The sequence below is a fragment of the Gigantopelta aegis genome, chromosome 3 (genome assembly GCF_016097555.1).
Source record: "Gigantopelta aegis isolate Gae_Host chromosome 3, Gae_host_genome, whole genome shotgun sequence".
Lineage (NCBI taxonomy): Eukaryota > Metazoa > Mollusca > Gastropoda > Neomphalida > Peltospiridae > Gigantopelta > Gigantopelta aegis.
This window is the reverse complement of record NC_054701.1, coordinates 62,295,523-62,322,609: the sequence shown is the minus strand read 5'-3', so window position 1 is coordinate 62,322,609 and position 27,087 is coordinate 62,295,523. Positions and strand designations below refer to the sequence as shown.

Sequence of the window (27,087 nt, the reverse complement as noted above, 5' to 3'; positions counted from 1 at the left end):
CTGAATATTCATGTATTGAACATCAACAGATTGAATATTCACTAGATTAAAATTCTCTCGATCTGAAAACTCTTCGTCATTGTTCCTTAACAAAAAGCTCAAATTGATGCAGAACTTTTTTAAAGCATTTTGGGGGTAGTTTACCAGCTTTTTTTTGTTTTTCAATGTCATTTTCATTGTTTATTTGGGACAGGAAGTAGCTCAGTGGTGGAGTGCTCACTATAGAGGTGGGATGAGTAATAACAGGAAGAAAACCAAAAATTGAAGATCTATTCAAAATGCTTAAATACAACCCCTGAAGTTACCCACAGCAACTGACAATGCCATGTTTTCAATTCCCAACAGCACTGTTTTAGCTGTGGACTGTATTCGATTCTTTTTCCATTGCATGTTTTTTGTCGTAGACAATTTCTTAATTGCTGGGGTTGTAAAATACATAGAGGATACTCCCTGAGTGTCTTGTGATATCATAATTTATCAGCACGAGTTGATAAAAGTATGAAATCCGAGGCTTGCCGAGGATTTTTATACTTTTATCGAGTGCTGATAAATTATACTTTAAGACACGAGGTGGGTATTCTTTTTATCATCCATTAACATTCTTTGCGACAATTGTAAACAATGTCAGTAATGTGGGTTGAATGTTACTTTATTTGGCAGCAGTAGACTCGTTAACTAGTAGAACAACAGTTGCGTGACGTCACTAATGATGCTGAATAGCGCTGAAACATACACAGTGACGTAACAAAAGAAGCGATATCTCCTAAGGAGAATATCACAGGAGATATCACAAATTATAGTGCCAGCGATATCTCCTACAAAAGCCTTTAATGGATGATAAAAAATATATCGGAGATTGCAGCTTTAAAACTGATTTTCTTTTTCAAGGTATGGGTTTATGAAGACTCACATCGATCTCCAAAAGGCTGGTTACAAAGCCGAATCAGTCAAATCCGACGACCTTCTCAACCAGTACGTGCACTGCACCGGCGGCATGTTCGTTCTCATTCCAGACAGCCAGCTGTCGTCATCGGTAACCAGCGACAGGCACTACTCGCCACGGTTCACAAAGAAATCGTCGTCCGACCTACACAAGGACTACATCGCTCGACAGCAGTCGAACGTGGAGGAAGCCAAGAGCGAGACGGGTGGGATAGGGTTCCTGTGGTCGTGGAACTTCCTGCTGTCGAAACGGTGGCGCTCAGGAAACACCGGAGATGAGCACTTCCAGGACAAGATGCTGGCAGACTTCCGACGGTTTTGTTCCAACGAAGACGGGCGGTTGACCGAGTTTTGGGAGGAGTATCAAGGGAAGAGGCTGTGATAATGAAAATAGATGGTGGATACAGGGCTTTTGTATTTTTAATACCAGAATGGACAATGGATGATGAATGGTTGAATGGAAACCATTGTTCTTTGTTTCTTTAGAAGGGAAAGATGGATGGTTGACATTTTTAGAAGAATATCAAGAAAAAAAAACAGTGAAAAAAACATGTTTATTCCATTTAATTTTATATTATAATTATTTTAAAAGAAAATATGGATGCTTGATATTTTTGTGGAAAGAGTAACAATGAAAACAACCAAGAGAAAAGAGCGTTTGCTGTATAAATAATATATGCTGTATAAATAATATATTTTTTAATATATTATGAAAAAGGCCTTGGTACACGAGATTTACGTTTAAAAGTGCCAGCATAATGTAGATAATCAAGTGTTCTGGTTGTATAAATGTAAAAAATTATGCGAGGAAATCAGTTGATGTATGTGCGATCTCATATATTTGATGTCAGGACGAAAATGGGACTGATTGCATGAGACTGCCATTTACAAGAATTTAGTGCAATATGTAAACAGTATATGGAAGGCTGTAATTGTGATATGCAACATTTTGGAGGGATATAAATGTATGCCAGTATACAATCATAATAAACAAATATTGTAACATAAATGTTTGTGGTTTATCTTTCTTTCTAAACTATTAGCTATTAGAAAAACATTCACCACCAGGTGAATTTTAAAATAGTATCTTCTGTTTTTTGTTGCTTCAACTGGTAAAGATGGAATCACACCATGTGACAATATAAGACTCCCATCATATGTGGTCGTGTGGGATAGAAAAAGTACACCCTCGGCAGTGAAAATTTCGACCATGGGACTCTGCAAGCCTCGTCCCAGGTCGAAATTTCCACCACCTCGGGTGTACTTCATCTATCCCACATGACCACATATGATGGAGACTTTTTCTCTTTCATTTGGTAAATAAACCATCATTTTACACAAACGGACAAAGATGGCTGAAAAAGTAACTTTTTTATTTGACCATTTTATCATAAATAAACTACACTATCATATTTGCCGTGTTTGTTTCATGTGTTAAATAAAGTTTAACACTACAAATTAACAAGATATCTATTAAAATTGTTTCAATAACAAAATATTAATTTAAAACTGTGTCTAATGACCTCACATCACCATCTCACATTAATATGACGTCATATATTACCAACGTGGTCATGTTAAACGCAACTGTGTGATATCACATGTAAGATAGAAATTTCTTACATAGCTTTCTTTCAAGGGATAGCTGTCCCATATACTTGAGGATGAGAGAAATAGCAGTGTTTTTCCAACAGAATTTAGGTTTATAGAGATGCACATGAAGTTGGTGATGTTCCATTGATCGATTATAATCAAACATTTATCGGTTTTGGCTCCAAGGATATGATATTCAATTATAAAAACCCATAATTGATTGTGTGGGAAAATGTTAACTGAAACTGTTCCTCCAATCTAAATGATGGAATTGATGTAAAACATTTGGGTTGGTGTATGTTTTAAGGTGTACATAAAGAAAAAAAGATATTAGTTATTTAATGTAAAATTGGCTATTTTAAGATCTATCACAGTGAACACGACAATAGGTTCATGGTGCGTATAATTCAAATCCTCCTTATGTTCATGTAATTCTAACTGATGTAATTGTGCAATCAAAACGTGATTCACTGGCGCCACTAAATTATAACTGATGATTGATGATGAAATTCCAATCAATTCATAAGTACTTGAAGTACAGAAATGGTTAGGGATCAAATTATTTTCTTTTGGAAATTGAATTTTAGCGCCACATGAAAACTATAATTATGTTCCCTTTAATCAGTAGCCAGTTTTCAGATGTGTGAAGCAGAATTTGTTTTTTTTAATTATAAAAAGGTGGCCCCTTAAACAAAATTGTATTGGCCAGACATTTTCTATAAAATTACCAGTGGGACAACATGGCTATGGGTAGGGTGAAACACTTTGATGAAAAACTCGCAATAATTTCAAGATTGCAAAGTTTTTCAGATTTTGTCTTCAAGGTTATTTCCATCTTTGAATGGTGTACAACAGTGTGTTTGAATACCAGAGACTTTCTTTCGTCACCATAGTTAGCAAGGGACAGGACGTAGCCCAGTGGTAAAGTACTTGCTTGATGCGCAGTCTGTCTAAGATTGATCTTCATCGGTGGGACCATTGGGCTATTTCTCGTTCCAACCAGTGCACCACGACTGGTACATTAAAGGCCATGATATGTGAAATCCTGTCTGTGGGATGGTGCATATAAAAGATCCCTTGCTACTAATAGAAAAAATATAGTGGGTTTCCTCTTTAAGACTTGAAATTACCAAATGTTTGACATCCAATAACTGATGATTGAATCAATGTGCTCTAGTGGTGTCGTGAAACAAAACAAACTTTAAACAAACTATTTTATTATAGTTAGCAAATTGTTCAAATTTACAGTCTCTATAGTGAAATTTTTATGAGAACGACCTATACTGCAGTAACAATCTTACATTTTATTATAGTTAGCAAATTGTTCAAATTTACAGTCTATAGTGAAATTTTTATGAGAACGACCTAGAATGCAGTAACAATCTTACATTTTATTATAGTTAGCAAATTGTTCAAATTTACAGTCTCTATAGTGAAATTTTTATGAGAACGACCTAGAATGCAGTAACAATCTTACATTTTATTATAGTTAGCAAATTGTTCAAATTTACAGTCTATAGTGAAATTTTTATGAGAACGACCTACGATGCAGTAACAATCTTACATTTTATTATAGTTAGCAAATTGTTCAAATTTAGTCTCTATAGTGAAATTTTTATGAGAGATGCAGTAACAATATTACATAAGTCATGGAAACAAGGTTTTTGATATATTTATTGTCATACATACAGATTCATCCTGTATTCAGTTATTGACCAACATCCAAACAAAACATACTGGTCACCGTAATGAATTAAGAAAGAAAAAAAACATTCACTGTATAAAAATGAACTACATGTATGTTCCCATGCTCACTATCTTTGGGATAAAGTTTAATTTAAAGTTTTAAACAATTCAAATATCAGACATAGTTTGACCATTTAAATGTCATTCAACATATTTACAACAATTGATGTATCATTCAACTTGAGTTTATAATCATTACTAATTAGTTTGAGCATATAACTATCAGTCAACATAGTTGTTGTCCATTCAGATTGGAAATAAACCAGAATGATCATAAGGTCGAATCCAGTTTATAATCCTTGTGACCTTTTACCATTTACAGTGTTTCTGTTAGAAAGAGAAATTTTTGGGCATGGCGCCATGGAATTGAATGCAACCACAGTCAACAGGGTATGGGGGTGGGGGAGCCTCCCCTAGAAAGAAAATGGGTTAAGTTTAGAGTTAAGAAAATCATACAGTAATAATAAGAGTAATAATTTTGTCAAGGTTAACTTGAAAACAAAAAATCCGCAAACAAATTTGGGTATGGCGCCATACCTGTTTTACCCCCTGATTTAGGTATAGTTCCACATTTCATAACCATTCAGGTATCACTTTGGACAATGCATGACCATTCAGACATCGATCCACCATTTATGACCATTTGGGTATCATTCTACATTTTATGATACTTTCGGGTATCATTTCACATTTTATTACCATTCAGGTTTCATTTCAGTTTATGACCATTCCACATTTGGGATGGAATGTAGCCCAGTAGGCTGTTTCTCGCTGCAACCAGTGCACCACGACTGGTATATCAAAGGCCATGGTATGTGTTATTCTGTCTGTTGGATGGTGCATATAAAAGATCCCTTGCTGCTAATCAAAAAGAGTAGCTCATGAAGTGGCAATAGCAGGTTTCCTCTCTCAATATATGTGTGGATCTTAACCACATGTCCGACGCCATATAACCGTAAATAAAATGTGTTGAGTGCGTCGTTAAATAAAACATTTCCTTCCTTCATTCCACATTTTTTTACCATTCCGGTATCATTTCACAGTTTATGACCATTCGGGTATCATTTCACAGTTTATGACCATTTGGGTATCATCCCGCATTTTTTTACCATTCCGGTATCATTCCACACTTTATGACCATTCCGGTATCATTTCACAATTTATTACCATTTGGGTATCATTCTATAATTTTGATCTGGTTTTAATTAACAGTTCTGATCTTTATATAAGTTTCATGTGGCAAAGCTTGAGCACATTTAGATTACTGAACATAATCAAAATCATCGGGTATACCAAACTGTTTATCAATGACACTGTCTTCAAATGAAAACTTGTTCTTGATCCACGACTTTATGCAAAAGATGTTATCTGAAGAAAAATAGAAAAAGAGTTATTATAATAAACAATGTTAGTGGCCAATCTTTACCATTTTAAAAAATAATAACCCATTCATTTAGCGAGAAACTGACTGCCTCCAAACACTCCCCCCCCCCCCCCCCCCCCCACACACACCAAAAGCAAACAAAAACCAGTATATTCAAAAACAAAACTCAGCTGGAATATGTACAGATTGTGAAATGATAGTGAAATTTAAAAAGAGTGAATTCATCCTCATGAATTAGACTGAAATAGATTACTACCATTGAACTAAATCTCTCACAAGAAATTGTTTTGTTTAACGACACCACTAGAGCACATTGATTTATTAATCATCAGCTATTGGATATCAAACATATGGTCATTTTGACACAGTCACAGAGATGAAACCCGTTACATTTTTCCATTAGTAGCAAGAGATTTTTTATATGCACCATCCCACAGACAGGATAGCACATACCATGGCCTTTGATATACCAGTCGTGGTGCACTGGCTAGAGCGAGAAATAGCCCAATGGGTCCACCAACGGGGATCGATCCTAGACCGACCGCGCATCATCAGGCGAGTGCTTTACCACTGGGCTACGCCCCGCCCTCACGAGAAATAGAGTAACAGCAATAAATGCTGCTGTTAACATTCGTTTTTTACCGCCAATAAATATTTTCAAAAAACTTTAATTAAAGTTTAAACAAATAAAACACAATTTTAGAAATAAAAAATAAAATTTGTATTAATTTTTGTCATCTCATCTAACCTGTCCACCGATTGGCTGCTTCCATGGCAGTTGTTGTTTCTTTTTTAATCTTCTCCAACACCTCCGGATCACATTCTCGGTATTTTTCTAACTGCGATGCCAATTTCTGTCTCTCATCCTTTTTACTGGCCAGTTCAGCCAAAATGTCCGTTCTGTTTTGCTGCAAGATTTGAAAGAAAATAAATACATCATACCAGGTAGTTTGTTTATAAAAATTAAATGGAAAATTTTTATGGATTTTTAAAAATAATTTTTTTTATCCCACTGCCCCCTTTCCTTTCTCTCCTTGAATTCCATCTTATTTCTTCCTGATCTGGCAACTCCTCCTAACCTTTCAACTTCTTTTGCTGTCCATCTCCACATTCCTGTCCATGTCTCTTTAACCATGATAGGTGCTTGTCTCTTATGGCTGTTCGTGTCACATATTCCATGAGCTTTAGCTGTGGGTCTAGTGTGACCACTTAGGACAGTGTTCAGTAGTTACTTCTGGCATTGTTAAGAGGTACTTGTAACCACCTACTATACTCCCCTACAACCGGCAGTTGTTAGTGCCATGGGTCAGACCAGCTTTCTTAGCAGCAGAGGACGAGGATGCCAGGTGGGTGCAGGGAAGTACACAGAGACTGCACAGTGCCCGAAACCAGTACAAAAAAAAAGAAAAATATGTTTTATTTAACGACGCACTCAACACATTGTATTTACGGTTATATGGTGTCAGATATATGGTTATGGACCACACAGATATTGAGAGAGGAAATCCACTGTCGCCACTTCATGGGCTACTCTTTCCAATTAGCAGCAAGGGATCTTTTATATGCACCATCCCACAGACAGGATAACACATACCACGGCCTTTGATATACCAGTCATGGTGCACTAACTGTGACGAGAAATAGCCCAATGGGCTCACCAACGGGGATCGATCACAGACCGACTGTGCATCGAGCGAGATAAGAGTACAAGGGCATGTTAATAGAATTCAGGATCAGAGACTGCACCCATGGAGGAAGTCGAGTTAGGTAGGTGATGGTGTGGACTGCTCAGAAGAGTTGCAGAAAGCTGACAAACAGGGTCGAAACATTGAAATTGTGGGAGAAATTGGAAAGTTTTTTTTATAGGAGTAGCTTATGTGGTGAAAGTGCATTTGTTATCTTTCTCTTGAACAAGTGTTAAAAAGATGTTAGACACCAAATGGCCCGAGGTTAATATGTGCTAAGATGTGGTTAAACATTCCTTTTCTTTGCAATACTCACAGTTTCCTCCTTGCCGACCTTGGCCTTGGCAATGGCTTCATCTAGAGCTTGCTTCTTGTTCTTCACTTCTTGTAGCTTGTTGCTCAAGTCATCAATTTTGCGTTTTCGCTTTTAAAAATATAAAGTTAAAAGTTAAAGTTTGTTTTGTTTAGAGCTAGAGCACATTGATTTATTAATCATCGGCTGTGAGATGTCAACAATTTGGTGATTTTAATATATGGTCTTCGAAAGGAAACTCGCCACATTTTTCCATTAGGATCTTTTATATGCACCTTCCTAGACAGGATAGCACATACCATAGCCTTTGGTATACCAGTTGTGGTGCACTGGCTAGAACGAAAAATAGTAAAAACATAAAGATGAACATTTTATATTTTGTACTTAGAATACTGGCTAAATAAATAAATTTTCATAAACCCTACTTGATAATTAAAGCAATTTTATGTATTTTTACTAGTTTTTGTTTTTTAATTTAGTGAGGTAAAACTCCCGACTAATCTATTATTTCACTTAAAAATAAACAAGCATTCCGAGTACTGCTAAATAGTATACATATTCGTACGAGGCCCAACTAACTTTTTTTATTTCTTACATTTAAGGATCGTAACACCAAAAATGGGCGAATCCCCGTGAAAGACAAACGATCTGTAACTCTAAATGATAAAGCTATATACATGTATGCACAAAATGTCTGCCCAATATTTTGAGGCATTGCAAAAAAGAGAGAGAAAAGTCCAGAAAACCATATTGGACAGACATACAGATGGATAGACGGAGACAAAACCTATAGTGTCCTCTAGTTGGACCAGCAGCAGACTAATAAAAGATAATGTATTACCTTTCGGTGCAATTGTAATCCTAGTACTAGTCACTATAGTCAGCTTTTTCTCGTTCCAGCCAGTGCACCACGACTGGTATATCAAAGGCCATGGTATGTGCTATCCTGTCTGTGGAATGGTGCATATAAAAGATCATTTGCTACTAATGAAAAAATGTAGCGTTTTTCCTAAGACTATATGTCAAAATTACTAAATGTTTGACATCTAATAGCTGATGATTAATAAATAAATGTACTCTAGTGTTGTTAAACAAAACAAACAAACAGTAACTATAGTCTGTTCCATCCTCCACAAATGTTTTTTGTAAATAATTTCAGTTTGACATAAGAAAAGTAAAAGTGTTTTGAAAAAAAAACACACCCCATTTTGCAATTTAGAAAACAATCAGTTCAAAAATAAATAATTTGTAGTAAATTCCATATTATGAAAAACGGTGTTCTCTGTGGGAAGGACTATAATATCAGTTTTTTAAATCAAAGTCACTTAAAAAACACCTTACATTTTGGCTGGCCTTGCTTGGAAAAGCCCAGAAGTAAACTGAAGTTCCGATCTTGTCTGTGTCAACAATCCCGTCGTCTACGAGACTTGTGAGAATCTCCTTCACAGACATGGATGTGATCCCTTTCTCCTTTTGGCAGAGACGTTCCAGCTCCTTCAGCTGATAGAAATCTTTCTGAAAGTTCACATTATACAACAATAGTATGCAGGGTTTATGCTGGACCTCAAAAACAATTATTAGCAATTTCAGACCTTGTTGTTAAACGGGAGCTATCTTTCTAGTTCCCCATCTCTCCTCAGAGACTGGATCGTGGAGAGTAGATGTTAGCTCCTCTTAATGTGAATTGGAAAAAAAAAAAATGTTATGAAAGGATTAAATATCAATGCTCAATATGGCAATATCTTGGCTCCCCATAATCTAAACTAACAGGTTTCGCTCGGTCAATACAAGAATCCTGACACGTGTATGTTCATGTGCATATATATGTATATGTCGCACATAATATGACTCATAGACAATGTGGTAGTCCCCCGCCCTTCCCAATGTGGGTGCCCCAATATAAAATCCGGTCTATGCCAATGTTTGTGTTAGGGTTTTTACTTTTGTGGGTTTTGCTTTGGCAGGGGTGCAGATATGAAAAATATTTCACTAGTCTGTCGGACCAAAACGAACTAAAGTTTACTAGCTCGCCAGAATTTGTACTAGTCCACCAGTTTATAGAACAATATATTATATTAATAATTATTAACAATAGTATAATATACAGTGTCTTCACTTCAAATGATATATATAAATATATTGACAAAACAGTAAGAACATTTGGTAGGTGATCAGCTTCATGTTGCAAACGAAATCAAAAAGACAGACCATCGGACTAGTAAACTAACAAGCAAAAGAAACTTATCACCTTGTTCATTAGGTCCATAAAGAAAAACCAAGACAGATGTGATCTATATGATGATTATTTTACTGAAAGGAATCATTTTCCAGTGTCTTTACAAAAAGGCATTGCCATATCGATAGTGCACTTGCCATAAGGCCGAGCGAAAGAGACATGGGGTCAAAATTAAAAATTACACAATCAGAGTCCCTTCAAAAGGTGCTTCTAAAGTCAAATCATGGGACAAGACATGTTCTCTGTAGCGTGTGTGACCACCCCTTGCATCAATACACGCCAAAACACGTCTCCTCATGGATGTCGTCAGTCGCCGGATGATGTCAGCAGGAATTCTGCGCCAAACATCCAACAAAACCTGTTCAAGCTGCTGTCGATTTGCTGGGGGAGGTACGTGTTGTCTCAACTGTCGATCAAGATGATCCCAGAGATGCTCTATGGGATTCATGTCTGGAGAACATGATGGCCAAGGCAATACGTTGATGTTAACGTTGTTGAGATAATTCTGAACAAGTCTGGCTGTATGAGGTCGTGCATTGTCATGCTGCAAAAGGTTACCCCTAGGCTGTTGACGCAAGAATGGCACTACAACAAATCATCCCTGTATCTTTGACCAGTCAGATTTCCACGGATGATGAGAAGCCCCATACCATGACGCCACCTCCACCAAAAGGGTGCACATCTTGAATGCAGTTCGGCGCCAGTCGCTCTCCCCTACGTCGATAAACACGAACTCGGCCATCATTTCGGAACATGTTGAAGTGACTTTCATCTGTGAACAGCACCCTTTCCCAATCATGCCGCTGCCACCGACGTACAGTTCATGCCCATTATAATCTACATTGACGGTGTAGAGGGGTCAAGGCCATTCCACGGAAATGACAGAAAGCTCTGATACCAGCCCTGCGGAGTCGTCGTAAGACTGTTCGTCTGCTGATGGGGTGTCCCAGTGCCGTCGCGAATTGGTTCCGCAGGTGGATTATCCAGATGTAGCGGTCTTCAGCTGGCATTGTGACCCTTGGTCTTCTCGACCTCTTGCACGGTCTTGTGCCTGGCCTGTCTGCTGATAACGGCTCAACAAGTTGGTGATGGCGGCTTGACTGCAGTTGAAGGTTCTTGTAATCTGCCGTTGAGAGGCCCCCTTATCGGCCATACCGATAACTCTGTTGTGTTCTGCTTGGGTAAGTCTCGGCATCTCTCTGATGTTCTTTTTGATACTGCTTCCTTGCTTTGTCCCACACCGGTATGTATGCAACAATTATGCACGAGCATTTTTAACAAATTCAAATTAATCTGTTTTTCCATATTTTTCATGACTGCACGAAATTCACTAAATCCGGAAACAGTGACTTTTCGGAAACACAGGGTGTGTTTTGGCGAATGTTTTCTCATTACTTTCAAACTTATTGCAGTATCTTTAATTCAGATAAATTTATTTTAAAAGTGATAAGTTTCTTTTGCCTGTTAGTGTATATAAGTTTGAGGAGCAATTAATGACTACCCTCCTTTTGTTTATGGCGAGGACTGCAATTTTGTGAATTTGTTTTTTTTTTTAATCTGAAGCCAAATTCTTGTTTAAATTAGCCAAAAAAAAAAAAAAAAAAAAAAGGTGGTAGATTTACAATGTGAATTTTTTTTTTTTTAAATCTGAAGCCAAATTCTTGTTGAAATTAGCCAAAAAACCCCAAACAAAATGGTGGTAGATTTACAATGTGGATTTGTTTTTTTAAATCTGAAGCCAAATTCTTGTTTAAATTAGCCCCAAAACCCAAAATGATGGTAGATTTACAAAGCCATACACTTTCTAATTAGCTTTTTGGCTAAATAATAATTAAATCAAATATACTCTTCAAAAAAAGTAGGGGAACCTGAAATATTAATGTTAATATCAACTATTAGACTGAACATACGTTTTGACCACAGACATCCTAGTAAAGAATGTTCAGGTCTGTTTATCAACACACCGAAACACATTCCATAGTTTGCACGTGCATCACGCAGTTGCCCCGTATACGTGCATGGGGTATCATTATCGATTTGGACAATTTCCAGGAAGGTCCATTAATCACTGTGGAACATTATTTCTGTCAATATTTTTCATTCTGTTGATCATACAGTTGTTATTGTTTTTGATAAAAAAACGTCAACTTTCAAATTTCACTTCTGACCCCAATCGTCCTTCAAGATCTTCGGTGGTCATAAAACCTACTGTAATACTGAACTACCGGTTGTAATGTTTGCCCAATTAATTCACTATTATCATATAACCATTGCCCACAGCTAATATACCTTACAATTTTGGCAATTGTAAATTTTTATTAGAGTTCCCCTACTTCTTTTTAAGAGTATATAATAGTTAATTTCTCATAACATTTGGGTCAGTATGCATGATGAATGGATAAACGTAACATGATTGGCTCTACTAGCAAACATTTTGGTCTTCAATAACAGATCTGAGAGGAGACTGCAGGAAGTGTCTAAGACCCCCTTCACACACACGGAGATCGTTGGGTGACCAATGAAAGATAAAAAATTGGCCCGATCTCTCAACGATCTCCTAAAGCCTCGAACAAGCCGTTTCTGTGTAAATGTTTGGGAGATCCTTGTGCGCTCGTTATGTGATCAAAAATGCAATTTTCGGGTGGAAATATTTGGCATTCATTGAAAGATCACTGAGAGATCATTGGGAGATCGATAAGATCGTTGAGAGATTGTTGAGCATTCATTGAGATCGTTGAGATTGTTGAGCATTCATTGAGATCGTTGAGAGACTGTTGAGAGATCGCTTCCCTTGGAGATCGTTGAGAGATTGTTTTGGACTGAGTCAAAACTTTGAGGAGACCGTGGCGACCGGGAAGATCACTGCAAGATCATTGAGAGGTCATTGAGAGATCTTGGTGATCGCTGGATGCTCATTGAAAGATCGTTGAGAGATCTGGCCATTTTTTCATATCTCAACGATCTCCACCCTGTGTAAAGGGGATTTAAGGAAGGTGCAACATCAAGAGTACATAAAGCATTCTTAAGTACACCAACAAAAACACCTAGCTGATCACAACATAGTGTATTCCCCAGTACAAATAAATAAAATAAATTATATTCATACACTGAACTCTTCATTTTTGAGGCACTTTAAGATGTGAGGAGGGACTATGGGGATGTGTATCCAGGGCTTTGGATTGTATCAAAATCAAGGCTTGATGGATGCCCACAATAACAGGCTATCTCAAAACATGTTACCTCAAAATAATTGAATGTTGAGCAGGGCTAGCTCTGAGTGAGCAAAACATTTCGCCAAACTGTCTATTAAACTTAAACAATTTACAAAAATTTGCATATATATTTTCTTTAAAATGTCAATTATTACATGAAATTATTTCACCAAATTAAAATAAAATTTGCAATTGGTGAATTTGGGGAGTGTCAGAGCTAACCCTGGTTGAGCTTAAAATAAGATTAAAATAACCTAAAATAAGATTAAAATAACCTAAAATAAGATTAAAATAACCTAAAATAAGATTAAAATAACCTAAAATAAGATTAAAATAACCTAACCTAAAATAAGATTAAAATAACCTAAAATAAGATTAAAATAACCTAACCTAAAATAAGATTAAAATAACCTAAAATAAGATTAAAATAACCTAAAATAAGATTAAAATAACCTAACCTAAAATAAGATTAAAATAACCTAAATAAGATTAAAATAACCTCAAATAAGATTAAAATAACCTAAAATGATATTAAAATAACCTAAAATAAGATTAAAATAACCTAAAATAAGATTAAAATAACCTAACCTAAAATAAGATTAAAATAACCTAAAATAAGATTAAAATAACCTAAAATAAGATTAAAATAACCTAACCTAAAATAAGATTAAAATAACCTAAATAAGATTAAAATAACCTCAAATAAGATTAAAATAACCTAAAATGATATTAAAATAACCTAAAATAAGATTAAAATAACCTAAAATAAGATTAAAATAACCTAAAATAAGATTAAAATAACCTAAAATAAGATTAAAATAACCTAACCTAAAATAAGATTAAAATAACCTAAATAAGATTAAAATAACCTCAAATAAGATTAAAATAACCTAAAATGATATTAAAATAACCTAAAATAACCTAAAATAAGATTAAAATAACCTAAAATGCATTCTGAAATATCTACAACCCTTCAACAGCTGTTAATAACATTACTGCTAAAAAGACTTTGCTGTACTCTTGTTATGTTGTGCCCCAAGTGAAATCTAAAGTCCTGATAACCTCCCCTTTGATTAGATTTATCGTACAAGGACAACATCAAAGGATGATGCTACATGATAACTCCTCTCTTCCAAACACAACTGATGTTCACTATTGGTGTTTCAACATAATTTGCATACCAAAGTTTGTTTAACGAAAACACTTATGCACATTGATTTATTAATTATCGGCTATTGGATGTCAAACATATGGTCATTTTTCCATTAGTAGCAAGGGACAGGATAGCACATACCATGGCTTTTGATATATCTGGCGTGGTGCACTGGCTGGAATGAGAAATAGCCCAATGGGCTCACCGACGAGATCAATCCTAAACCAACCACACATCAGGCGTGCTCTTTACCACTGGGCTACGTCCCGCCACTAATTTGCATACCAAGTAGAAGGGAACATATATCTCTAAATTTACCAAACCCACTGGATATATGCTGTCATCCAAAAGAAATTTTACATACATAAAATTTGAATAATTTGATAAATATTGTTGCAAATCAAAAAGAACCTATTTAGAAACCACCTCATAAACACTTTGTCATAAAGTGCCTGGTCATGTTTAGATGTTGAACTTCATGATGGTGTCATATCCTACCATACCGTTTGCTGGGTTTCTATAATATAATTTCAAACCTTGTAAAGTTTCTTTTGGACGTCAGTATATTTATGGGGACATGCAGCTATTTCAGCATTTTCATCTTATTAGGCATTAGCTGCTACTAATTACTGAGGAGTTTTTCACACTTCTACTAACTGGCAACAAAAAAAGGGAGTTTTCCAGACACTTATACTACTTGGCAACAATAAAAGAGTTATCCAGACACTTATACTACTTGGCAACAATAAAAGGGAGTTATCCAGACACTTATACTACTTGGCAACAAGAAAAGGGAGTTATCCAGACACTTATACTACTTGGCAACAATAAAAGGGAGTTATCCAGACACTTATACTACTTGGCAACAATAAAAGGGAGTTATCCAGACACTTATACTACTTGGCAACAAGAAAAGGGAGTTTTCCAGACAGTTATACTACTTGGCAACAATAAAAGGGAGTTATCCAGACACTTATACTACTTGGCAACAATAAAAGGGAGTTATTCAGACACTTATACTACTTGGCAACATGAAAAGGGAGTTATCCAGACACTTATACTACTTGGCAACAATAAAAGGAAGTCTGCCTGCATCAATAAAAATCTGGATAGGCTATTCGTGCATATTTATGCAAGTGGGAGTTTTCAACTTGTTATTGCTGATGTATTTGATGTTAGCAAAGCAACAGCATATAATTACATTCAATGTGTGTCTAAAGCTATTCCAGGTGATCTTGCAAATAATGTTCATTTTACTAATGAAACAGACTCCAAATTGAATATAATTAAAAGCCAAGAGAAAGTTTTATGTCATAGATGGATTTCCAAATGTCATTGAATGGAATGTACTGTACTGATTGCACCCATATCCAAATTACTGCACCAACCCAAAATGAATTTGAATAGTCAACCTTTAAGGGTATCATAGTATAAGTGTTCAATTAACCCGAGACACTAACATTGAACTGTGTTGTCAATGGTCACGATCTCTTCATGACGGAGGGATCCAAAAAGAAAGCACGATTTGTACAGCATGTGAAGCCAATCCACCATTCAAAGGTGGGTGGTTATTGGGTGATGGAGGATGCTTGTTAAAACCATACTTCAATCCAAATAACAGAGCTCGGAAGAGCTATCTATAACTTCACACAATCGTCAACATGGAACTACCACCGAGATATGCAGCAGTGTTCTCAAACTCAACCACTGGCAAACACAAAAATGCATTTTTGTTACATATCAAGTATTTCAAAAGTGTTTTATGTATTAAACAAATGTCAGCGTTTCTGCCAGAAAGAAATTTTTGGGTGTAGCGCTATGGAATTGAATTCAACCACAGTCAACAGTGGGGAACCTCCACCAGAAAGAAAATGGGTTAAGTTTAGGCTTAGGGTTAAGAAAATCATACAGTAATGGTAAGTGTAATTAATTTTGTCAAAAGGTTAACTTAAAAAAAAAAAATCTGCAAAAACAATTGATTATGGCGCCATACCCGTTTTACCATCTTGCAAATAACAATAATAATGATGACAAACCACAAAAATAGTTTTTATGTTTTATTTACTTGTAAGAATGTCAATGCTATCTATATGGTAATACTATTACACTTTTGTCAATAATCGTATAAACACAATGGTAAACATTAACAAATGTATAATTTAATTGTCTCAGAACAATCATGGCTTGTATCCTGCTTAACAAGGCAATCTTGCAACAACAAAAAACATCTGACGAAGCAGCTAGTGAATATGACAAACATTGAAACTATGAGGATAATGATAAAAAATTAAACCATGACAAACACTGATGATGAAGTAAACAAAGCTAAAATCTTGAATGGGCAAATGGTGAGGGACAGAAATATTTTATAACAAAACAAAAACAAAAACAATTTTAAATTACACACGTCATCCATTTACTGCAGAAGCTGGGCCTGTACTAAATATCTAATGATGTCACACAGGGCTCAGCCTGGATCTAGACTCAAGTCTCTAATGATGTCACACCGGGCTCACCCTGGATCTAGACTCAAGTCTCTAATGATGTCACACAGATACACAGGGCTCACCATGGATCGAGACTTAAATCTCTAATGATGTCACACAGGGCTCACCCTGGATCTAGACTCAAGTCTCTAATGATGTCACACGGGGCTCACCCTGGATCAAGACTCAAGTCTCTAATGATGTCACACGGGGCTCACCCTGGATCTAGACTCAAGTCTCCAATGATGTCACACAGATACACAGGGCTCACCCTGGATCTAGACTCAAATCTCTAATGATGTCACACAGATACACAGGTCTCACCCTGGATCTAGACTCAAATCTCTAATGATGTCACACAGGGCTCACCCTGGATCTAGACTCAAATCTCTAATGATGTCACACAGGGCTCACCCTGGATCTAGACTCAAATCTCTAATGATGTCACACAGATACACAGGGCTCACCCTGGATCTAGACTCAAATCTCTAATGATGTCACACTGGGCTCACCCTGGATCTAGACTCAAATTTCTAATGATGTCACACAGATACACAGGGCTCACCCTGGATCTAGACTCAAATCTCTAATGATGTCACACAGATACACAGGGCTCACCCTGGATCTAGACTCAAATCTCTAATGATGTCACACAGATACACAGGGTTCAACCTGGATCTAGACTCAAATCTCTAATGATGTCACACAGGGCTCATCCTGGATCTAGACTCAAATCTCTAATGATGTCACACAGGGCTCACCCTGGATCTAGACTCAAATCTCTAATGATGTCACACAGATACACAGGGCTCACCCTGGATCTAGACTTAAATCTATAATGTCACACAGGGCTCACCCTGGATCTAGACGTAAATCTATAATGATGTCACACAGATACAACCACAGGGCTCACCCTGGATCTAGACTCAAATATCTAATGTCACACAGATACACAGGGCTCACCCTGGGTCTAGACTCAAATTTCTAATGATGTCACACAGATACACATGGCTCACCCTGGATCTAGTCTTGGATCTAGACTCAAATCTCTAATGATGTCTCACACATACACAGGGCTCACCCTGGATCTAGACTCAAATCTCTAATGATGTCACACAGATACACAGGGCTCACTCTGGATCTAGACTCAAATCTCTAATGATGTCACACAGATACACAGGGCTCACTCTGGATCTAGACTCAAATCTCTAATGATGTCACACAGATACACAGGGCTCACCCTGGATCTAGACTCAAATATCTAATGTCACACAGATACACAGGGCTCACTCTGGATCTAGACTCAAATATCTAATGTCACACAGATACACAGGGCTCACCCTAGGTCTAGACTCAAATCTCTAATGATGTCACACAGATACACATGGCTCACCCTGGATCTAGTCTTGGATCTAGACTCAAATCTCTAATGATGTCTCACACATACACAGGGCTCACCCTGGATCTAGACTCAAATCTCTAATGATGTCTCACACATACACAGGGCTCACCCTGGATCTAGACTCAAATCTCTAATGATGTCACACAGATACACAGGGCTCACTCTGGATCTAGACTCAAATATCTAATGTCACACAGATACACAGGGCTCACTCTGGATCTAGACTCAAATATCTAATGATGTCACACAGATACACAGGGCTCACTCTGGATCTAGACTCAAATATCTAATGATGTCACACAGATACACATGGCTCACCCTAGGTCTAGACTCAAATCTCTAATGATGTCACACAGATACACAGGGCTCACCCTAGGTCTAGACTCAAATATCTAATGTCACACAGATACACAGGGCTCACTCTGGATCTAGACTCAAATATCTAATGTCACACAGATACACAGGGCTCACCCTGGATCTAGACTCAAATCTCTAATGATGTCACACAGATACACAGGGCTCACCCTAGGTCTAGACTCAAATATCTAATGATGTCACACAGATACACAGGGCTCACTCTGGATCTAGACTCAAATATCTAATGTCACACAGATACACAGGGCTCACCCTAGGTCTAGACTCAAATATCTAATGATGTCACACAGATACACAGGGCTCACCCTAGGTCTAGACTCAAATATCTAATGATGTCACACAGATACACAGGGCTCACCCTAGGTCTAGACTCAAATATCTAATGATGTCACACAGATACACAGGGCTCACCCTAGGTCTAGACTCAAATATCTAATGATGTCATACAGATACACAGGGCTCACTCTGGATCTAGACTCAAATATCTAATGTCACACAGATACACAGGGCTCACCCTAGGTCTAGACTCAAATATCTAATGATGTCATACAGATACACAGGGCTCACCCTGGATCTAGTCTTGGATCTAGACTCATATCTCTAATGATGTCACACACAACCACAAGGATCACTCTAGATCTATACTCAAGCCTTTAATGATGTCACAAACATACATAGGACTTTTATTAGCTATAATGAAAATGTTTTAGCCATAATTAATGTACAGAGAATTTATATATCAATATAAAAATGTATCTATTTCAGCTAATTATGTACAAAGTTTCTATATTAATTTAAAATATACACAATCATTTGCAGTCAGAACTCTGCATAGACATCCAAAGAAGACAACAATGGAGGTAGGAGCAGTTATTCTTCCCCACTGGACAGGGTTATGCAGCTTTTGCACGGTACTAGAAAAATCTGTCTGACCCTAGGGCTAGATAAATCTGTCCGACCCGAGGGCTAGACGATTTCTACATACGTGTGATGTCATAACGCATGTTTTTAAAAATTCTGTTTGCCATTTCACACTGTATCATTGTTTTAAACATATTTAAATAAATTAATATTTTCAACTTTATATTTATTGGTAAGTTTTTACATATTTATGTCGTTGCTTAAGGTGGACTATATTTTTCCGCTTATGATTAAATGAGTTTGCAGGTGAAATGTATACGAATCGTTCTACAATAAACAAACTGTAGCTTACAAAATTAATGTTTTGTTACTGTAATTAAATGGGTAAGAAAAAGAATCAATCACAGTTGTGAAGTATAGATAAGGCAATTCCAACCCTCAGGACAAAATGTTTTTGTCCATTGGGTTGGAATAGCCTTATATACCTCACAACGGTGATAGATTCTATTAGTATATGATTTTCAGATGTGGGCAATACATTATCTACAGAGTTGAAGGCCAGTAACCCATACCACCACCCATTCCTGCTTTCAAAGCCTATCAACAAACATAATACAGGAGTGGGTGGATGTTTGTGAAGACTGGGTGGGTTTTTTTTTGCCAAATAAAAATTTGAAAGCTGGTACTTTTTTCAAATAGAGCTCATTATGTGTATTGAAATTGACACTCCACTTTAAAAATGGTTCTATTTCAATCAGGTTTTAATACTTTGGTTGAAACAAATTATAAATAACAAGCTACAGGTTGAACACATGCTGTTAAAATTAATGACGTGTTGATTAAAATAAGCAAACATCATTAAGCTGTTATGTGAATGACACGGTTTTCCTGTTAAAAAATCACGAGATCTCTAGTTCAACATAAATGTTGATTATTGTTCGAACCAAATTGTTAACAACTACGAAAAATTACTCTTCTACCTTTAATTGCTGTTAGATTTTCTCCAAAGTTTGTCCAGACACAAATCTTGAAAAAACCCCATTACAATGACAGATTCCACATACCAGAAATAACCATGTCACCTATATCGACTTCACCGAGAGCGCATAGGGAAAAAAGCATGTAATTTTGTATCAGCTGCCATTTTGACTTTTTATGGAATATTCTTCAAGAGGGGTGAAAGAATAGGACTTAATCTAACAACGTCATAACATGTTATGATATAAAAGCAAACGTGATGACGTCACACATTATTTTATTTTTTTATTATTATTATTATTTTAATGATACCACTAGAGATCATCAATTTCATATTAATTGTGTCACATTATTTGGAGGCTTTCACCCCTCTTGAAGAGTATTCCATAAACAAGCAACATGGCAGACGGCAGAAAACTGCATGTATTTTTCCCTATGCAATCTCAGCAAAGACAATATCGGCGACATCGCTGCAGTCTCGTGTGTGGAATCTGTATATTTGTAGTGGGTTTTTTTTGCGATTTGTGTCTGGACAAACTTTGGAGGAAATCTAACGGCAATTAAAGGTAGGAGAGTAATTTTTTGTAGTTGTTAACAATTTGGTTCGGACAATAGGTAATATATGTTAGATTATGTAACCATTCATTCACATCAGAAGATAGAAATTTTAGCCATTTCCAAGTGTTACTAGCCAAGGGCTAATTTGGCTACTGACAGTACGAGCCCTAATGCAATTTGTATGGTGTATTATAAACACAGGGCCCGATGACTGTCGACTTTACTCCTACTCCACATCCTCTGTGTGCACAGTTTCTTTTAGAGGCATTACGTCTGTAGTTGGCATGTTTAACTGTTTTTCAAGCAGACGAATTTCCAAGTTCGTCTTATACAATGTTGCTTGGTGCTGCTGTAACTGAACCTTTTCGCTTTGTAACTGCAACTTTGATATTTCCAATTCAACATCTTCTCTCTCCCCTTTCGCTTTAACTTCTTCCGCATGTGTTTTTTGTTTTTGGTTCAGGAGTTCACATTCCAATCGAAGTTTCTTTATTTCCAAGTCTATCAAATCTTCTGGTGAGGCTTTTCCTTCCAAACTGGAGTTAACATTAATACTGGAAGACCTTTTTCTTTTCATGTGACCCAATGCTGCAGGTTCCCCGATTGTCTGGCATGAACAAGATGCAGTAGCTGCTACACTGTCGACCCCATGGATGCTGTCATCAAATTCTGTGTTCTGTGCCGGTCGTGCACTTACAGTCACTGCAAATGGTGAAACCTCATTTGTGTTTCCTGCCAATACAATGTGCAAATAAAATACATTTATTACTTTAATATAAATTGTTCAAGTGGTCAATATAATTTCTCCCCTCTCTACATTTCCTTCCCTTTCATCACCCCTCCATTTCTCATCTTTCTAACTTTATACTGAAACCATATTGCACTCTTTTTTCCCTCCTAATATGACTCCACCTCTTCCCTTCTCATATTTCTCCCTTTCCCAGACAGACAGACATACAGACAGACAGACAGACAGAAGGACGGAGATGAAACTTATAATCTCTTCTGGTTGGACCAGTAGCGGACTAATAAGATGAAAGAGAGAAAAAAAACTTTGGTAAATACTGTAGATCCATTATGTATTGCGTCATGAATGTATTGCGATATGCCAACAGTAGCCCAAACTGTGTGTAGAAAGTATTACGACATCAGATGTAACTTACACGAAAAGTATTGCGACCTTAGCTGGTACTCAACGATAATAAAAATATAAACTCTCTTCAAAAGCGAACACTTTGTGTCAGTGTTGAACAGTGCTTACTGTTATACGCCGTGTGTGGTATGTTATGTTGCACCGGTAAGCTCCAGCCCAAGGATTTATCAGTGAACGTGGATTTTAAATTAGCAATCAAGTGAAAATTTATGGAATGGTATGCTGACAGTGTGGCCAAGAACATAAAAGAAAACACCAACAAGCCTGTTGACTTAAGAATCAGTTTGATCAAATCGTTTCACACCTGGTGGATTGTGGCATGCATTGACCAATTATCGAAAGACAAAGAAACCATTACGCGTGGCTGGCACTTATCAGGTCATACTATGTGACCAGTACTTACAAAAATGGAATAGTGATAAATTTGACTCATCGAAAGGTATTAACTACAGAATGTTCAAGCATGAATTTAAATTAGAAAATTATTTGTTGAAACTCTCAACAAAAAATGCTAGAATTCTTTGTAAATTTAGAACTGGAAATGTCAGACTTCCTATTGAAACCGGTAGATGGTTTAATATTGAGAGAGAAAACAGAATATGTCACTTGTGCAACACTGATGTTGGTGATGAGTTTCACTATATTTTTAAATGTACGTCTTTATCTACTGATCGAAATGTGTATATACCTAGTTACTATACCAATAGAGCAAGTGCAATTACCTTTTACCAGTTATTTTCTACAACTAAAAAATCACTTTTGTGTAAACTATGTAAATTTATATTTGCAAATTGTCATTGAGAGGGTCAGTCTTCAGGGTTAATATTACTTAAATAGTATGTCCATTACCACTACAGAAAACACTTTGTAACTTATTTTGTTTATATTTTCTCCATACTCCATTCTTGTCTTGTCTTGTCTTGCTGTGAAGTGAACTGTACTCTGAAGATAAACCTTAGTGTAGGTTGCTAATATTACACATGGTGATTGACAATGATTCCTGTTTAGTTTTGTTCACTGAACGATTGATTAATAATACAATACATCAACGTATTTAAAAAAAATTGTTGTTTTATGTTTAAGTAAAGTCGCTATATTATTGTGTGGATAAATACTACGATGATTAATTGTTCGAAGTTTTCGCAATACTTTGTTGTTCACAAAACTTTCATGTTCTACAGTATATCATTAAAGAAATTAGCATTAGATGTTATGTTTATTGTATATGAAGCCAAAATGATTGTACACCCTGTCTTGTTAGTCCAATTTAGTGTTAATAGCTATTGTATTTCATAAAGCATTGTTTGAATTAGACATTACCTTCTGCTGCCTCTGTCTGACATTGCGGAGACAATCCAGACGACACTTCTGTATCCCAGTTCTTAACATCTCGGTTTTTTTCATCTTCAAGCAATGCAGAGATAACTGTATAAAAAGAATTAACAGGCATGAAAATGTCATCAAATGATGGATCCATTTTCAAAATTTGTTTTGCAATCAAGGAACTTAATAAGAATATTTACTCCAAGTTTATTAATGTTTAATTATTTAACATGGTTAATTTTAAACAACAAACTTCATGGTTAATACAGGGAACATATTTTTGTTTTCAAAATCTTGATTAGCGATATTTCTAGTCAATTGAAACCTGATTAACAACCATTGTTTAATGTTTTAAAATTATGTAGCGATGTCTGAAACTTGCGTAGTGAATCGCGGCACGATACTGAACAAAATATTTCCTGTATGTATTACACAAATATGTGACATGAAATTAAAAAATATTTCCATATGTGTATGTTTGATTGAGTGAATATTTTATTGAACATTTCATTCTTGTGGTATATTTTCACCTTGGTCTGTATCGTACTTTACAACAACTTGTTCGGTTTCTTCAGATTCCCCTCCACCTGTGAAAAACATCAACAATAAAGGGTAAATTGTTGATTAATTTTCAGAATACCATTGAAATTTACAATAATGTCACCTACATTTGTTATTTAAAAGTAAATATCACACAAAGTCTCCCTATTGTAATCTTCAAGTGTTTGGTTTAAACAATATTTATTAGCAAATCAAATTTGGGATTGGCCAACAGGCAAGTGTCTATATCATGGCCTCTTCAAGTGTTTGAAAATGAATATTCTAAATAATAAAATTTAAGTACAGTAAAACCCCACCTAATGACCACCCCGAAACTAAGACCACCCTGCTATAAAGACCAATATTTTAAAGACCGGAATATTTCCTTATCACTTTATAGTAAAACTACCCCGGTATCAAGACCATCCTGCTATTATGGATTACGACCAATAAAGTCAGACCCAGTGGTTGTTTTCAGTGCATTTGGACCCCACAAATGCGACCAGGGCTGTACCATCTCAGGGTTTAATTTGTATATTGTTTCATTTGTTTATAAAAAATTGTGCCCCCCTCCTGGATTTTGATCAGGGTATGGCATAGCAATAAACAATAAATAATGCGGTAAAATCTTGGCTAGTTGTCCCACACTATGGTGTTAAAGATAACTACAGGTATATGTGTTGCTCAAACTAGCTATTAAATAGTCTTATATTTCTTCAGTTCAAAAGACAAAAGGTATTACTATTGAACTAGGAAGTCAAAGTTAATTTCTGGAAGTCATTTTATTTTATAACGTGCACACAATAAGTGGGGTTTTTTTATGCCATAAGTGTTTAAAAACTAGGGTGTATCACTTATAAATTGAACTTTCAAGCCATTTCACCTGAAGTATTACTGCAGTGAACAATTAGTCTTGTTGCCATGCTACATTATTGCATAATTTATGCAGGCTGTTTCTAGGAGGTAATCTGTGTATTTAAATGGACACTGATGTGCAGTTTTGCCCATTTTACCATTGAAGTGTGTATGTAATAATCAAATACATTGCAACTGATTTCGTCGCATATTTGACAAAGTTTTTCATTTGGTGACTAAAACATTTTATATTATCTATATAAAAAAATACAAGTAGACACCATCTGGCTCCTAGGTGGAAAAGTTAACATGTGACAGTTTTTAACAAAATAATTCAAAGAAAACACCCACCATTAATTTCACTGTAATCCTCTCCCAAAATATCCAGTATGTAGTCCACATACCACGGCTTCTCGGGCGGGGGGCTGCCATCACTCTCGGGCTGTTTCCTCGAACCGTCGTACAGAATGGCACGTCTCTTTAACTCCAACCACTTCTTTTTGCAGTTGTTAACTGTTCTGTGCACCCGGCCATTTTCATTTACTGCATCAGTGATTTCTTTCCAAACAGCCGCCTTTTTTTCATTTATAAAAGTTGTGCTGTGTTTCGATAGAAGTAATATCTTGTTGTCTGCAAACGTGCAAACTAATGTTCTAATCTGTCTTTCACTGAAGTTACTTTTCCTGTACTTTTTTACCGAGTGCATCATTCATTTAATAAAAGAAAGAAACAGAACAGAAGTTTACATTGGATGGGCAGGGAAATCCTTGGGTTAATTAAATAGTCTTGGTTTTGCCTATGATCCCAGTTGTAACATTGGGCAATTTTAATAGTATTTTCGCTGCAAAAAACATTCAGTAGATAGGACAGTTCCAGGTTTCAATTTACCTTTTCATAGAAGAAATCCATCATTCTGCTTCGTTTCTCCTCCACACTTAAACCCTTTTTCTTTGACTGCAATTCGAAATGAGAAATATATTAGCAAACGTATCCTAACTTATCTGTAGTATATGACAAACGAAGTTATCATCTAGAGTACATACATGTACATGAAAAGAGGAAAACATAACCTTCAAGCTATCAATTTAACTTACAGGTTCTTTATAACAAAATTACAAAGATACATTTTTGTTAATTAATAATAATAATATGTTACATCACACATGTTCACAATTTCGTCCTGTCATCCCCCAAATTAAAGAATAATTATGTGCAAAACATTTAGGCTACAGTCTAACATCATATTAAATTAACTATAATATAAATATTTATCTTCATCAAGTAGTCAATTAAGTATCGTGTATTATATCGTCAGCATTGTGACATCCTTAACAAAAGTTAATGTTATAAGTAAACTTTAAAAAGAATCAAACTAACAGTCTGTAGTGTCAGATACAAAACAACTTTTATCTATTTGAGACAATACTTCGCGATTGTTTGGTTGTTGAAAATTAATTATCTGTTTCATAGTCACAGTGCTCACATATAGGTCTAATTTATAAATAGAATAGTGCTGGAAGATGTACTCAAGCTAGTTGTCATCTTGACTAATTGGTTTATAGCAGTATTATATTAATAGTCACTGAACGTTTGTTTTTTGTTTTTAGAAATATCACATGCTATTGTCAACCAATTCAATTTTCTGTAGAAAACTAAAATATAATTACAAAACTTAGAATATTTACTTTTAAATAATAAAAACAGTAAAATAAAACAAAAACTTTATTTGTCTAAATTTAAAAACTAAACTAAATACGATAAATCTGGACATGCATGCAAAACCCCAGTCCAATATGACTATTTATGGAGAAATCCCTTTTAAAAAATCAGCAATTTTATTTCTTTGTTTTAGTTCGTGGGGTCCCTTAAAGTCAGTTCAATACAAAAGACAAAACCAAAAAATACACATATAATTTGAGTATAGTGTCACAGTGTAGTTTTTACAAAGCTATGCTATAGTTTAGGTTTTTCTTTACATTAATTTATACCATTTTCTTAATTATTTCAAAATATCTCGCCAAAATTACGAATTCCCCGCAAAAATAACTAAGGGACGTAACTCTTATTGTTTGGGATAATACAAATGATAGATTTCGATTTGTAAATGTGAAAAAAAGGATCGTTCAATAATACTATTAAAATCAACATAAAAACCTGTCCAAAAACAAAACATAACATGTTATCAATTTATATTAGTTTATTACACAATTTTTATTGTACAGAAACCTTTAAATGGGTAATAAATATGCTCTTTGTTTTTCTTGTTTAAAAAATGTATTTCCGGTTAACCAA

General features: G+C 35.8%; 3 protein-coding genes across 5 annotated transcripts in view; 1 reads left to right on the top strand and 2 right to left on the bottom strand.

Moving 5' to 3' along the window:
- Positions 1 to 1,951, top strand: part of LOC121368396 (GATOR complex protein Iml1-like) — a 73,947-nt gene extending 71,996 nt beyond the window's left edge. For all 3 annotated transcript variants that reach the window (XM_041493097.1, XM_041493096.1, XM_041493095.1), the window contains one exon: positions 889 to 1,951. In XM_041493097.1, the coding sequence (XP_041349031.1) occupies positions 889 to 1,324 (436 nt within the window). In that variant the 3' untranslated portion in view covers positions 1,325 to 1,951. The remainder of the gene's footprint in view (positions 1 to 888) is intronic.
- A 3,476-nt stretch (positions 1,952 to 5,427) lies between these two features.
- On the bottom strand, positions 5,428 to 26,833 carry LOC121368395 (meiotic nuclear division protein 1 homolog). Its single transcript, XM_041493094.1, has 6 exons — positions 26,784 to 26,833; positions 25,684 to 25,749; positions 9,005 to 9,178; positions 7,667 to 7,774; positions 6,414 to 6,573; positions 5,428 to 5,649 (listed from the first exon to the last, which is right to left on the bottom strand). The coding sequence occupies exons 1-6, from the start codon at positions 26,784 to 26,786 to the stop codon at positions 5,543 to 5,545; spliced, it is 618 nt and encodes a 205-aa protein (XP_041349028.1). The 5' UTR covers positions 26,787 to 26,833; the 3' UTR covers positions 5,428 to 5,542.
- Positions 20,934 to 25,674, bottom strand: LOC121368393. The gene is made up of 4 exons (XM_041493093.1): positions 25,147 to 25,674; positions 23,931 to 23,987; positions 23,398 to 23,502; positions 20,934 to 21,656 (listed from the first exon to the last, which is right to left on the bottom strand). Exons 1-4 carry the CDS (start codon positions 25,502 to 25,504, stop codon positions 21,151 to 21,153), a joined length of 1,026 nt encoding a protein of 341 aa, XP_041349027.1. The 5' UTR covers positions 25,505 to 25,674; the 3' UTR covers positions 20,934 to 21,150.
- Positions 26,834 to 27,087: the final 254 nt, after the last annotated feature.